This window comes from Panthera pardus, unplaced genomic scaffold, assembly GCF_024362965.1.
Source record: "Panthera pardus isolate Hobbes unplaced genomic scaffold, ASM2436296v1 HiC_scaffold_8, whole genome shotgun sequence".
Classification (NCBI taxonomy): Eukaryota; Metazoa; Chordata; class Mammalia; order Carnivora; family Felidae; genus Panthera; species Panthera pardus.
Window position 1 is genome coordinate 47,433,066 of NW_026527013.1, and position 13,744 is coordinate 47,446,809.

General features: G+C 43.9%; 1 protein-coding gene across 1 annotated transcript in view; it reads left to right on the forward strand.

Moving 5' to 3' along the window:
• Positions 1-7,923: 7,923 nt before the first annotated feature.
• Positions 7,924-13,744, forward strand: part of EDEM1 (ER degradation enhancing alpha-mannosidase like protein 1) — a 29,741-nt gene continuing 23,920 nt past the window's right edge. The window contains exon 1 of the mRNA XM_019428769.2: positions 7,924-8,572. Within this exon, the coding sequence (XP_019284314.1) occupies positions 8,076-8,572 (497 nt within the window). The 5' untranslated portion in view covers positions 7,924-8,075. The remainder of the gene's footprint in view (positions 8,573-13,744) is intronic.

The window sequence follows — 13,744 nt, forward strand, 5'->3', positions numbered from 1 at the left end:
GTATTGACCATTTTAACTGAAAATGTGCATCCTGATGGAAGGTGCTGACGTTTTTGGAAGGGGACAGAAAGAAAGTTATCGTGAGCAGGGTCCACAGACAATGTGCTGGAAAGAAATCAGCTCATTTCTCAAAGAACTGGGTCTGTGGGCTAGTTAACATAGAAATAAACTTTTACAATATCCACAGAATTGATACTAGGATTTGGCGGGGGGAGGCAGGGTGGAGGAGATGCTGTTAGCTGTAAACTGTCATGATACACCAAATTTAAGACTTTCACAAGTGGCAAGAGCTAGTTAAGCATTTTATGATCTATTCTTTTTAAAAATCATAATGAAACTTTATTAATAAATTGAAGTTGCAAGGCATGCCTACTTACTGACTAGAGTTCCAGAATGAAAAGATTTTAAATATCAAACGTTATGGTTTTCCCACAAAGGCACATGTTTAAAGTAAAGCCATTTGGTCTCCTTTCCTGTGTGTTATCTTTTGCACTATAAAAGTGAACATTTATCTCCTCAAAGCTACTGCAAAGATGGGATTTTTTATGTAGTTTTACTCAAGAAAAGTTCAGCCTGGCTTTTCCTCCTATATCCATACTGTTGTTCTGGATAGTCAAACCATGTTGGCCAATTGGGTGTGATTCAGCATTTCTAGGACAGAAATTTCGAGGATATCCAGATTCAGTTTTTGTAGGGGATTGGTGGAGAGATTGAGTTAGGCTGTTCACCTGCCCTCTTCTCACCACCCTCCTACCAAAGTGATTTCTGAAGGAGTGTGTGTGTCCCTGGGGCCAGTGGGTAGGGGTGCAGGGAGGATATAAGTTTAGCTTCCTGTATCCTTGATTTTCAAGTTGATACCTGCTTTCAAAAATTGAGACTTATAAAAATCTGTCCCTTTGATTCCGTCAAGTAAATTGGATGTATTGGGCTGTGGCTACTTTAGTATTCATTGTTTTGACTGAGGAATTAATTGCCTTGTGTAATTCTATCCATACAAGATCCAGTTACACTGAAATCCTGTTGATTTGGTAATTCCAACCTCTCAGGTTCTGGCAGATTGAAAACTGGAGTGGAAGTCTGAATTTACCATAGTCAGCATTATAATGTAACATCCAATTGGCCAAATACTTTAAAAATTCCATTGTGGGGAAACCAGCATGTTTAGTATTCAAGATGTTTTTTTCTCTTAAAAAACTTTAAATGTGCCCTCAACAACGTGCATGCCTGTGAACATACTTGAAAAGGAAGACCGTAAAGCAAACACTAGCCTTACCAACTTCCCTTCAGCTTGCACATCTACAAATGTGGGGGCCACTGCAGGTGTTTCCTGTTGATTAGTAAATAGCCTCCACACAATTTCTGTTTAAAACTCAGCTATTAATAAAAATGGGCGCTTTTGTAATTGCTGCCTCTTGAATGTTCTTAGGGAAACAGAAGCAAGTCATTGACATGATAGATGGCAATGGGAAGTTCTTTAATCTAAGCAACGGCAGTAGTCATTCATTATTTCATTTCATTAACAAGCTCTTTCTTCAGTAAGGTAATTCTGTTTTAAAACCGCAAGGCAGCTGGTATGCAAGGCAGCTGGTAACTTAGGTGATGCAGATTTCCTAGCAGGAATCAGAGTGGGAAATCTACTTTAACTTCATTTTATGGGGGCTTGCAGGTCAAGGGATGAGGCAGGGAAATAATTTGTCAGTTGAAAATGCTAATACAGTTTGACTCTGTCACGAGTGCTGGATTGGCATTTGAGAATATGGGTTCTTTTGTTTTTATTAACTGATTGTGTGATGAGTTGCTGAATCCCTTCTGGCTCTGTAGTTTTCCCATCTATAAAATGAAATGTGGAAGATTTCTAATATAATTTCTCCTAACAGACTATGGTTCTACAGCCAAGAGAAGTGGATGGTGGTAAAACAGAGAAGAAAGATGAAAAGGCCCATTCGTCCTAGTGAATATGTTAACTTTGCATGTTATTCAGCTTGCAAATAATCCAAAAGCACAAATATTTACATTTTATCACTTTAACACATTTAAGGGCTAGAGATCACAGACATTTTATAGAATGATACAGTAACTTAGATTTTGTTTGAAGGAAATGCTGTAAAACATAGGGGCTTATATTTTGAAAGCCATTTAAAAATTTTAAAGCTTTTCTCCCAGACTGCAGAAAAATGTTTATTCTGGTATACAGTGTGGAAAAATACATATCTACTACCAACTCGGGGGCAAACTTTTAGAGCTAATGTTTAACACTTTATAACTGCTGTGTTGCTGGGTTCTGCTAGAATTTATTTGGAGCTTGGGGAAAACTGGAACAGTTAAGAAAATGCTTCTTTTCAAAGCAGTGAGAGGGGAAAAAAAACAACAAAGCGAGCGTATTCCCTTTTGAATATAGGAGGTGGAACATTAATAGATTGCCCGTTATGGTGTCTCCTTCAACCAGCTTTTAGATAATCTACAGCTTTGGCCTACCCTCAGTTTTGTACAATCTATATCACACAATGTGTGTCTTCTTTCTACATATTAAAAGTGCATCATTTGTATCTGCTGCTGCCCAGTATATGAATTAGGTAACTCCTTTTTCTATTTGTATCATTTTGTAAGGAAAAAGAAATTGTTCACATTTATCATACCACTAACTGATGGAAAGCACATGCTCTCCTCACTCTTAAAAGAAGGTTAAGAATTTTTATGATTTCCACTTTCTCTGTAAACATCAGTTACCTAAAGTGTGGGGCATGGCACATGGATGGTGAACATTAGTTCTTGATGGATAATCACTGCATTGGATTTAGTGATTTAGTAGTTAGAACAGGTGCGGAAAGGAAGCTTACCACTTCCTAGGTCCGCTTTATAATTTTCTTAAATGATTTTTTTTTTTTTAATTTTTTTTTTTCCCAACGTTTTTTATTTATTTTTGGGACAGAGAGAGACAGAGCATGAACGGGGGAGGGGCAGAGAGAGAGGGAGACACAGAATCGGAAACAGGCTCCAGGCTCTGAGCCATCAGCCCAGAGCCTGACGCGGGGCTCGAACTCACGGACCGCGAGATCGTGACCTGGCTGAAGTCGGACGCTTAACCGACTGCGCCACCCAGGCGCCCCTCTTAAATGATTTTTAATAGGTGAGTTACATGACTTAATAATTGAAAATACCTAAAAAAAAGATGAACTTTTGGTTCCATCCATGACTGTGTAACCAACTACCCTTCGACCACCACTCTGGATTTACAGGTAATCCTTAAATCACTTTCTTTAAAAAAAAATTTTTTTTTAATGTTTGTTTATTTTGAGATAGAGACAGAGTGCGAACAGGTAAGGGGAAGAGAGACGGAGACACAGAATCTGAAGCAGGCTCAAGGCTCCGAGCTGTCAGCACAGAGCCCAAGGCAGGGCTGGAACCCACAAACCGCGAGATCATGACCCAAGCCGAAGTCAGACACTTAACCGACTGAGCCACCCAGGTGCCCCTTATATCACTTTCATATTTATTTTCCTAGTGTTTTCCTTATACAAAATAAAAGCAAGTAGAAATATGTATGCTTTTTTTTATTATTTATTTAAATCCCTTTCTTACATTGAAGGTGGCATACTGATTTGAACATGGCTTTTTTCCACTTACACTTTCCTGGCGATCTTTCTGTATCAATATAGAGAGAGGTCCCAATTCTCCTTCACAGCACCATGGTTCCCATTTCATTGTGTATGTGGTTTTCACTGTTACAGATTCCAGTTTACCTAATGGTCCCCTGTTGATAGACATTTGGGCTGTTTATAACATTTTGCTTATGTAACCAGTACTGCAGTGAATCGTGGACGTTTGCAGTAATTCACATAACCATGACTGGGTCAGAGGGTAAATGCATTTGTCTTTGTGCCAGGAGTTGTCAATCTGCCCTTTATAGGGGATGGGCCACTTTTTAGTTCTAGTTCCTGTCCCCCGAGTCTTGTCAGTCAGCAGAGTGTGTTGACAAACTTCTGGATTTCTGCCCATTAAATAGGTGGGAACGATAATTATATACTATACAGTTTTGAATATGAGAAATTTAGCTTTTCTTACCCAGCTGAGGAAACAATATTACCTTAATTCTGGAGTTGGATCACCAAGTTGATGGGATAATAGGTAATCTCCCTGTTTTTGCTTAAGTCTCCCCCTACCCCTACTCCACCTTTTACAAAGCAAGTAGATACTGCTTCAGAAAGAAGCAATGCTGAGTTTTAAAAGTTATAATTACATCACTTGTTTCTTTTTTATATTACTGTTTTGGGTACTAAATCATTTATAATTTCTTAGAGTAGAAAAATCCTCCTTTTAATAAACTATTTTAACCCTGATATTTAACATAGGAATCTCTGGGAGTATCCTTGTACCTTTTGAGGTTGTTATGGGGCCAGACCTATTTTCTAGCTTCACAGTTTTAGGAACCTAGTGCACTGATTGACTCAGACTCACAAGATTGATTCTGAAAACTGGAATATCTGCCTATTTATTTACAATGCAGGATATCTTTAAAAGCACCAACATACACCTTCTAGGTCATCTCCTTCAACTATCAGAGTTAAGAGGAGATTGAATTTGTATCACCTTGTGGGATGTAACTCCACATCACAGAGATTTGACTGTGAGTATAGAAGCTAGAACAGGTTGAGTTAAATAGAACTCGAATTAGATGTGAGGATTCAAATGTCTTTCAGGCGTTCTTGGACTGTGGTGAGTTTTAGTCCTGTCCTAGCTTACATTAGGTTTCCTTAGATATATTTTTCTCCTAAAACAGTGCTTTGAAAATAGGAGGGGCTTATTCATCCAACAGACCTCAGGTTCAAAAATACTAGGTGCTTTTACTAGATGCTGGTCAGTTCAGAGTAGTAAAAATAGGGCTTACTAAAAGTACTGTTGTAGGTACATTATATACATTCAGTAATTGAATTCTCACAACTGCCATATGCAATTGAATTCTCACAACTGCCATATGCTCATATGTTTTGTTTTCTTTTTTTTTTTTTTTTTTTTTTTGTAAGTAGGCTTCAGGCCCAGTTTGGTACCCAATGTGGGGCTTGAAATCATGACCCTGAGATCCACCCCTGAGCTGAGATTGAGTTGGACCCTTAACTGGCTGAGCCACCCAGATGCCCTTGAGTACTGGTTCCTTTTTTTTTTTAATGTTTATTTCGTGGGGGCGGGGGGGGGGGGGGGGGGAGACAGAGTGTGAGTGGAGGAGGGGCAGAGAGAGAGAGGGGGAGACTTAGGATGGTAAGCAGGCTCCAGGCTCTGAGCTGTCAGCACAGAGCCCAATGCAGGGCTCAAACTCAGGAACCGTGTGATCGTGACCTGAGCTAAAGTCAGACACTTAACCGACTGAGCCACTCAGGTACCTCGAGTACTGGTTCTTATTACCCTCATTTTACAGATGAGAAAACCAGCTCCAGAAAAGTTAAGTAACTTTCCAAGGTCACTCAGAAGCCAGAGCTACGATTTGGACATCTGGCAATCAGACTTGGGTCTGGGTTCTTAGCTATCACCTCTTCTACGTCCCCCAGAGTAAAGGCATTTTTACCATAGTACGTTTCATTTTTTGAATCAGCCCCCTAATGCTTTTGTAAGATTGTGCAGAAAACAGTTTCTTGAAGAGTTGCTTTTTAAGATGGAGGTTTTCTGATTAGATAGGGATGTTGTCCCAATCTTATCAGCCACATTTACCTTGAGGGGAATCCTAGGCTAATCTGAAAGGCTAGCACAAGATCTTCTGTTCTCTTTTGGTTCCGTTTAATTCGAGATGAAACAGTTTCCGAATCTGGCCCCTAAATCTTGGACTGTGCCTTGCAGGAAGCTAATGTTAACATTGTTGCCTCTGTGGTATCTTGGGAAGAGTAGAAAAACCAGTCTTCATTTGCTTTGAGGGCCAGTTAGTTTGGGTTAAATTTCACTAAAGTTCAGGAGGGAGACCTGGGCAGTAGCTTGTTTTCTGCCTACAGTAAGTAGCTCAGAGAACTTGAGCCTTCCGACCTGATTTCTTCCCTTTTGGCTTGTGGAATGGGCCTAACAACGCTTTCTGTGAAGATTAAGGGAGAATATAGGAAAGGATTCTGAAAACTATAAGACATATATGACTGGCAGCTATTGTCTGTTTTATCATCAAAAACATCTTTTAGAAGTTGGATGGTTTTCTCTGGTTATGAAGAGAAATTTGTTTTTGTTTTTAACTAGAGCTTATTTCCAAATGTGAGGACAAGAGCTGTCATTAATGTGGTCTACACTTGACCATGGTGCAAGATCAAATTTAAAACCTTTAAAATTTGCTTATAATGAGATAGCTTAAGAAGGAAACCTATAACACATACCTTAATATTCACATTCAGTTTGCAAGTTCTGGGAAGGCAGACCTGAAAGTTCAGGGTCAAACCCTAAGATTGGACTTCTGGCAGGGTTCCCAGCTGCCTTTCACAGAGGAGTAAAAGCAGAATCTTCGTAGGCAAAAGACCATGGCTCAAGCTATCTTTATAACTCTTTAGTGCCTGGGCAGGCTTAGCTCTCAGGACTTCTGGAGGAATAAGGCTCAGCCAACAAAGAGGGCCATCTCAGGTGCCAGTTACCTTGTGTGTTGTAATGAAATGTTTCTTTGTGCTCCTTCTCAGTCCCCATTACATCTCTGTGTTGCAAAAAGTCCCCTGACTCTGAGAATGTGATGACTGAGCCACATGACAACTTTATCATTCTCTTAGTCACTCCCTTGGTGGCTCAGCCAGTCTCTGACGTGGGCCATTCATTAGGCTTTGTTTCCTAAGCTTTTCAGAAACTTTGGTGTAACAAGCACATGGTCTAAATTTGAGGGAAAACCTTAACCGGTACCTACAAATGTAGCAAACAAAAGAAAACAAAACCCCTCAACTATTGAATCTTTACCTGAAAGCCATAGCCTTTCAGAGCTGACATTTGCAACCCTCTTAATTATAGGAAGTAGATATAGAATGTGTAAAGTGATTTGACCAGGAATCTATCCTACACCCCAAAGGTTAGGTCACTACTGTGGTGCACAGGAGAGATGGTGGGAATAGAAGGAGCGGGAGGGGACGTGGTTAAATAGATTTGGCAAAAATAATTTGGTGGTAGTGGCGGCCTTGATTCTTCACTTCTTTTTTTAAAGATCCTATTTCCTAGACAAAGGCAATATAATCTAATTCAGTATTTCTTGAAATTGCCAGATGCTAAGAACAGCACACGAGCACTTGTTACACACACATTCCCAAGACCCTCCACTGACGTTTGCTATGTCTAGGACGGGATCTGGGAATATGTGTTTCACAATCACAGCAATTCTTACAAATTAGGGTGTTCTGATAAAAATAGAATTGAGGATACCGTTTAGTGCAGTCTCTAGCTACAAGGTAGTATCCTACCCCCGCTGTAAACAGATGGTCAAGTTAAAAAACCCTGCCCTTGCGATGCAAAAGTAGCGCCTTTTGAAAGGAACTGTCCCTTTCCCTCCTCTTCCTTCGGTCATTTGACTGGCACCATCCCAAACCTACAGCTGGGGTGGCTTTCTCCAGGCCCAGCTAGGCGGGAGACACACACTACCCTAAGCCGGGCGGTCGGGGAGCCCCGTCTCCGTCCGGCGTCCGGCTGGTGCAGCCGTGCCGCTCTCCCATTGGCTGGAAGTTTCCTCGCCAGTAGCCCGAGCGGCCCCTACTCGCCACGCCAGCCCTTCTGGGCTCCGACCGCCCAGGGGGCGGGGCGGAGGCAGGGGCGGGGCCCAGAGGGCGGGGCAGGAAGATGGGGCGGGGCCTCACGGCGCTGCGGAAGTCTGGGCCGGCCTATGGCGCGGGAGGGAGTCCCCGGCCGCGCCCCACGAGGCCGGGCCGGGCCGGGCCAATCCCGGGCGACTGGGCGGGCGAACGCGGGGCCCGGCCGGCCGGCCCGAGGGACTGGGGGTGGGGGACAATGGGCCGGTTCCTGGTGCGTCACGGGGGAGTTCCTTAAAGGGGAAGTGAGCGGGGCTACGGGCGGGTGCGGGGTGCGGTGGTCCGCGGGGGAGGCCCCCCGCGCTTTAAAATAATGCCCGCGGCGCCCGCGCGACCATGCAATGGCGAGCGCTCGTCCTGGGGCTGGTGCTCCTCCGGCTTGGCCTCCATGGAGTGCTGTGGCTCGTTTTCGGGCTGGGGCCCAGCATGGGCTTCTACCAGCGTTTTCCGCTCAGCTTCGGCTTCCAGCGCCTGAGGGCCCCCGACGGCCCCGTCTCTCCTGCCTTAGGGTCCGCGGGCCCGTCGGGGCCGTCGTGGCTGCAGCCGCCGGTCCCCGGGGCGGCGGCGGGGCGGCGGCGGGCTCCGCGGCGGCCCGGGCCAGGCATGTGCGGCCCGGCCCACTGGGGCTACGTGCTGGGTGGCCGGGGCCGCGGCCCGGACGAGTACGAGAAGCGCTACAGCGGCGCCTTCCCGCCCCAGCTGCGCGCCCAGATGCGCGACCTGGCGCGGGGCATGTTCGTCTTCGGCTACGACAACTACATGGCGCACGCCTTTCCCCAGGACGAGCTCAACCCCATCCACTGCCGCGGCCGAGGGCCGGACCGCGGGGACCCGTGAGTAGCCGGCGCTGGCCCGACGCCCGGGGCCGCGCGCACCACGCGCTTCCTTGCGTCCTCCGGGTTCCCCAAGGGATGCCATAGCGTTTAGGGTCCAGCGGGCCACACCCGCCCACCTGGGGCCTTGGCCCGACCCCCCTGGAGGTCCCCCTGGGCTTGGTGGGGGTGTGGATGGGTCCGTGGCTGTCTTCTTCCTCGATTCTCCCGGAATGTCAGTTACAGCACAGCTGTCCAGCTCAGTCTCTTTTACAGATGGGGAAATTGAGGCTCAGAGACCGGAAGGGACAGTGGCAGTACCAAGGGGTAGCTTCGGGGGCTTTTGACTCTCATCTCCAACTCCTTCTCCAGATGAATATATAATCAAAATGAAATCCCTTGTAAAAACGCAGTTTCGAAACAAGCCCTTATTTCCCGGCACCTGCTCGCATCCCTGGCTTTTCAGTATAAAAATTCGAGAGTTGATTCTGGGAAAGGACTTGTCTAAAGCCAGGTAATGAGTGCGAGGCAGAGCGGGGTTACAACCTTTCTCCTTCATGTACAGGGGCTGCTTCTTAGGCTGAGGATACTTACATGAAAGGGAGAGGGAGGGAGGCAGAGAGGCTATCTAGCTGAGATTTGGGGTCCTGATACGCAGGCTGTGATTCCCTGGCTGCAGAATTGACTGCCACCTTTATCTGTCCCATAAATTCCTCCCCTCTGGTGGCAAGGTTGTCACGGAAGTTCAGCCAGTGTTCCTTTCCACCAGCCTTGTCTGTGGAGGCCAAGCTTCCAGGGTCACTGCTGTTGACATCAGAGTCCAAGAGGACAGCACACTCAGCTGAGGACCTTCCACCTGGAGGGAATGGGTGTGCTTTGTCACTGACCCTGTTAGACCACATTGGTGACTACCTTCCTCTGTGTGGTGAGGGTGGACCAGAGGAGCTGCTCAGTGTCCTGGCCCCACATCCTGGGGGTGGCTTTGTACTTCTGGGGGATGTACTTTCCTTCACCTGGGGAAAACGAGTCCGATCCTTAAGTTCTGAAAAGGAAGCCCGTATACTAAAGGGATTTGAAGGGTTTTAAAAAATGGTTTGTTGTCTCCAAAGTCATATTTTAAATGACAGTTTGAGGAGCATGAGTTTCAGTGATGTAAGGGCACATTCCAGGCTACTTTCAAGGGACTGTGCCTTTCTAAAATTGCAGGAAACTGATGAGTTATTTTTCTTGCTTCACTAGATCAGGCTTTATGCATATAAATATCTTCTATCTTAATTTTTTTTTTGGGAAAAATTTTTCTTAAGTTTTGAAAAAAAATTGCTGAGCCTTTCCAGATGTTTGGAAAGTAATGAGTCGTTTGTTGGTATTTAACTGTACCAGGCTTTATGCCTGTGTATTTTCTGTTAATTTCATTTTTTATTGTTGGAGGAAAAAAAACATTAAAATTTGAAAAAATGAAAAAGCCTAAAACCCCACCAGACATTTAATTTATTTTTCCTTGCCAGCTCCTGCTCATATGCCTACACATTTTTTACATAGTTGAAATCAAAGTGTGTGTACATATTTTGGATCTTGATTGTATTTTCTCGCTAATGCTCATGGTATTACAGGAAGGGAGAGAATGCTTTCAGTAAGTGCCCTTATTCTCTCTCGAAGACTTTTTCCTCAGATTTTCTTTTATGGCAAGGACCTAAGGAAACGGTTTAATGAGTGCTTGTGATCACACTTTCAGTTGGGAATATGGTGGTCTGGAGAGTTAGCTGATGACATTTGGATGCTTTTCTTAACCTTAGGAACCCTTTGGGGAGTTGGAGCCCCTCTCCAACAACGTGACGTGTCGGTTGATTACCCTACTGGGCCCTGTGGTAGTTCCGGGTGGCGTAGGCCTTTGTTTCAGACTAAGTCTGCTGATGAGTGTCTTGGTTTGATTGTGTAGTGGCAGTGTAGGTAAACTGAGGTCAGATTGCTTTGAGACAGATATACTGCTGTTGGAAAGATGGAGTTTGAAATGTCGAGGGGGTGGCATTTGGGAAGGGTCATGCCCAGAGGTTAGTAAACCTTTTGGTTGATAAACCTTTGATGTCTTTGAGGAGATGAAAGAATTCTGGTGTTATGGTGATCTTGAGTAGAACCTCACATTGGCTGCTTCCAAGGAGTGGAAAGGTTAATTTTTTTACTCCCCTTTCTTTAACTTAACTCCTTTCAGACTAGTATTTTCTTTTCTTCTTTTTTAAATCATATATTTTTTTAAAAAAGATTTTATTCTATGCTTTTTATAGCTTATTTATTTATTTTTGAGAGAGAGGGAGAGCGTGAGCAGGGGAGGGGCAAGGAGGGAGGGAGTGAGGGAATCCCAAGTAGGCTCCATGCTGTCAGTGCAGAGCCCAATATGGGGCTCAAACCCATGAGCCCTGATATCATGAACTGAGCCGAATCAAGAGTTGGACGCTCAACCAACTGAGCCACCCAGGCACTCCGAGATTTTTTTTTTTTTTTTTTTTTAAGTAACCTCTGCACCCATCATGGGTTGCAGACTCACAACCTTGAGATCAAGGGTCACATGCTGTACCTACTGAGCCAGCCAGGCACCCCCAGACTAGTATTTTCGAAGAAAGTTTAGAACCAGAGTTTTGGCATTCTGGCTCTGAAACAATAGGATAGTTTATATCCCCCAAGTAAATAACCTGCAATAAAAATTTTTCAGATTTAAAAAAATCAAATGTATTCTAATAATTGTTTTCAAGCGTATTCTAATGATACATTTAAAATATGGAGTGACAAAGCCATTAGAATGTTATGCAAAAAGTACGGAAACAAAATATGGGTGCTCAATGTGTGTATCTTTTCTTTCTAGTCACATTTACCTGAGGCATATCTTGCCCGTCATGTTTAACTATAAATAGGGTGAGGGTTTAACATGAAGTAAATGAAACCCGAACGCTTTAAAATAGAAAATCTTTCTGTTCAGCTACAGATGACTATGCAAAGTCAGTCACTCTCATATCCCCAATTTGGGTTGGAGGATCCAAATTCAGAAGTTTCCTCAAGTGAATTTGAATGTTCTATTTTTTGTAACCTTGTGAATAATAACGATAGTTCTGGCCTTGGGCACGTGACCCTTCTTTGTGTCCTCCCCAGCCAAGTTGCCGTTCAAGTAAAAAAGCAAATCGCCTTTGAATCACCCCAACCAGTATTGGCCCCCAAACCAACCCATTCCTCAGCAGCCAAGCTTAAGATGGCCTCCTCTGCATTCTTCTTTTCTTTCTAGAATCCTGTCCCACTACACAACTCGGACCTAAGACTTTTTCTAGTGACGCCATTGAACTTTGAAGACAATTTTCTTTGATTTACTCGGTTCTCCTTTCAGTTCCTTTTCTTTAAGCTGCTGTTCCACATTTTAACATCACTTGAGAATTATGTATTCACCTTCCTTTCCCTTTGTCTTGTCTTCCCAGATTATCAATCCCTTGACACAGAGACTGTTTCTTGTATTACCTCTGTGTCTACCCAGCACCAGGTATATTTCTGAACAGCTGGTACAGGTTAAGTGTATGTGGGAATTTTTTTTTTTTTTAAACATGTTTGATTTTGTTAGTTACGTCATCAGAAATTTTCTGTCAGAGGTGTAGTTTTCTCCTCTATCTCTGTTTTGGGGTGATAAGAACCTTAAGAATTCACAGTAGGGTGGGATCGCCTGGGTGGCTCAGTCAGTTAAGCGTCTGACTTTGGCTCAGGTCATGCTCTCATGGTTCATGGATTCAAGCCCTGTATCGGGCTCTGTGCTGACAGCTCAGAGCCTGGAGCCTGCATCAGATTCTGTCTCAGTCTCCTTGCTACTCTCCCACTCACACTCTGTCTCTCTCTGTCTCTCTAAAATAAATAAATATTAAAAAAAGTTCACAGTGGGGCAAACGTCATGAACAGTCACACATGGTAAATTAAGTGGAGAGTTTAATTCTGGGTCATCATGGTTCAGCCAGCTGGTTATGTGGAAAGATGTGTACATGTGAGCCTAGTCTTGTACTAGAAGATTGAGTTCTTGGCTTGAGACACTTAGCAGATATGAAGTCAGGCTGGCCATTGGTCAAGAATACCTACAAAGAGCAAGATCACAGTCTTACATACTGGGCTGGCATAAGTGGAATCACAGTAATATGGTGCTGCTAGGCCAAGAGCGTTCTATGGAGTCTACATTTCCCTTCTCACTCCTCTTCCTTTTCTATTTTGGCATATTTTAAAGACTGTATAGCGATTACTCGGTAGAAAATAATTAAAAGTGTTTTAATGAACACCTTAGATTTTTCAGTCAAATCCTTTAGGGGGATTTGTCTGAGTGGAGAGAAGGAACCAACTCCGTTATTCCAAATATTTATTTTCTTTTACTGTGGCATTTCTTATAACTGTTAATTGTTAGTGATTGCTTGGGCACTGTATTGAGAAGTAGGTTGAAATTGGGTCCATTTTAGTTATTAGCCTAAAAGGAAAAGTGCTACAAAACACATGAAGGAGTGCAGTGATCGAAGTTAGTAACACCTTCCACTGACCTGTGTAGGTGGAAAGAGTGGTGTTGGCCCCAGATGAGGGTATAGCTCAGGAGAGGGTGTGTTTCACACACGTAGTTTGGATGCTAAGTGGTGAAGGAACTATTTTCTAATGAGGTGGGTGTTGGAACCCACTCTTTGTTTCTGAGCAGTAGAGCAATGCAGTTAAATATTTAAACCCAACAGGATGTTCTTGAATTGGCAGAATTAAGCACAAGGATCTTCCTGTCTACTTTGACCTTCTCCTCCAACTTTCGACATTTCCTGTATGTTTTCTTGCTGGCACTGCCCTTGAAGTGCTTATTTTTACCCCACGGCTCTCGTCTTTAGAGGACCTTTTGGAATTATATGAACATATTTAGAAAGAATCTACAAATAGAAGAAGCAGGTGCAGTTTTTCAGCCATGTGGTGTGCTGGCCTCGTGGCTTGTAAGGGGCAAGATAACCCTGGTTCCTAGATAGCCCGTTCTGTATGGCTTGTTTTCAAAAGTGTATCTAAAAGTTAGCTCTAAATTCTTTGTCCTAGATTTAGTGGGGTAACAGCATATAACAAAGCAAGTGGAAGGCTCACGTGAGATCAGATGTGAAGTGTGGAAGCTGTGTGTGCCTGCTTCATGTAAGGCCACTGATCCCGACCAGGGCACACTGGAGG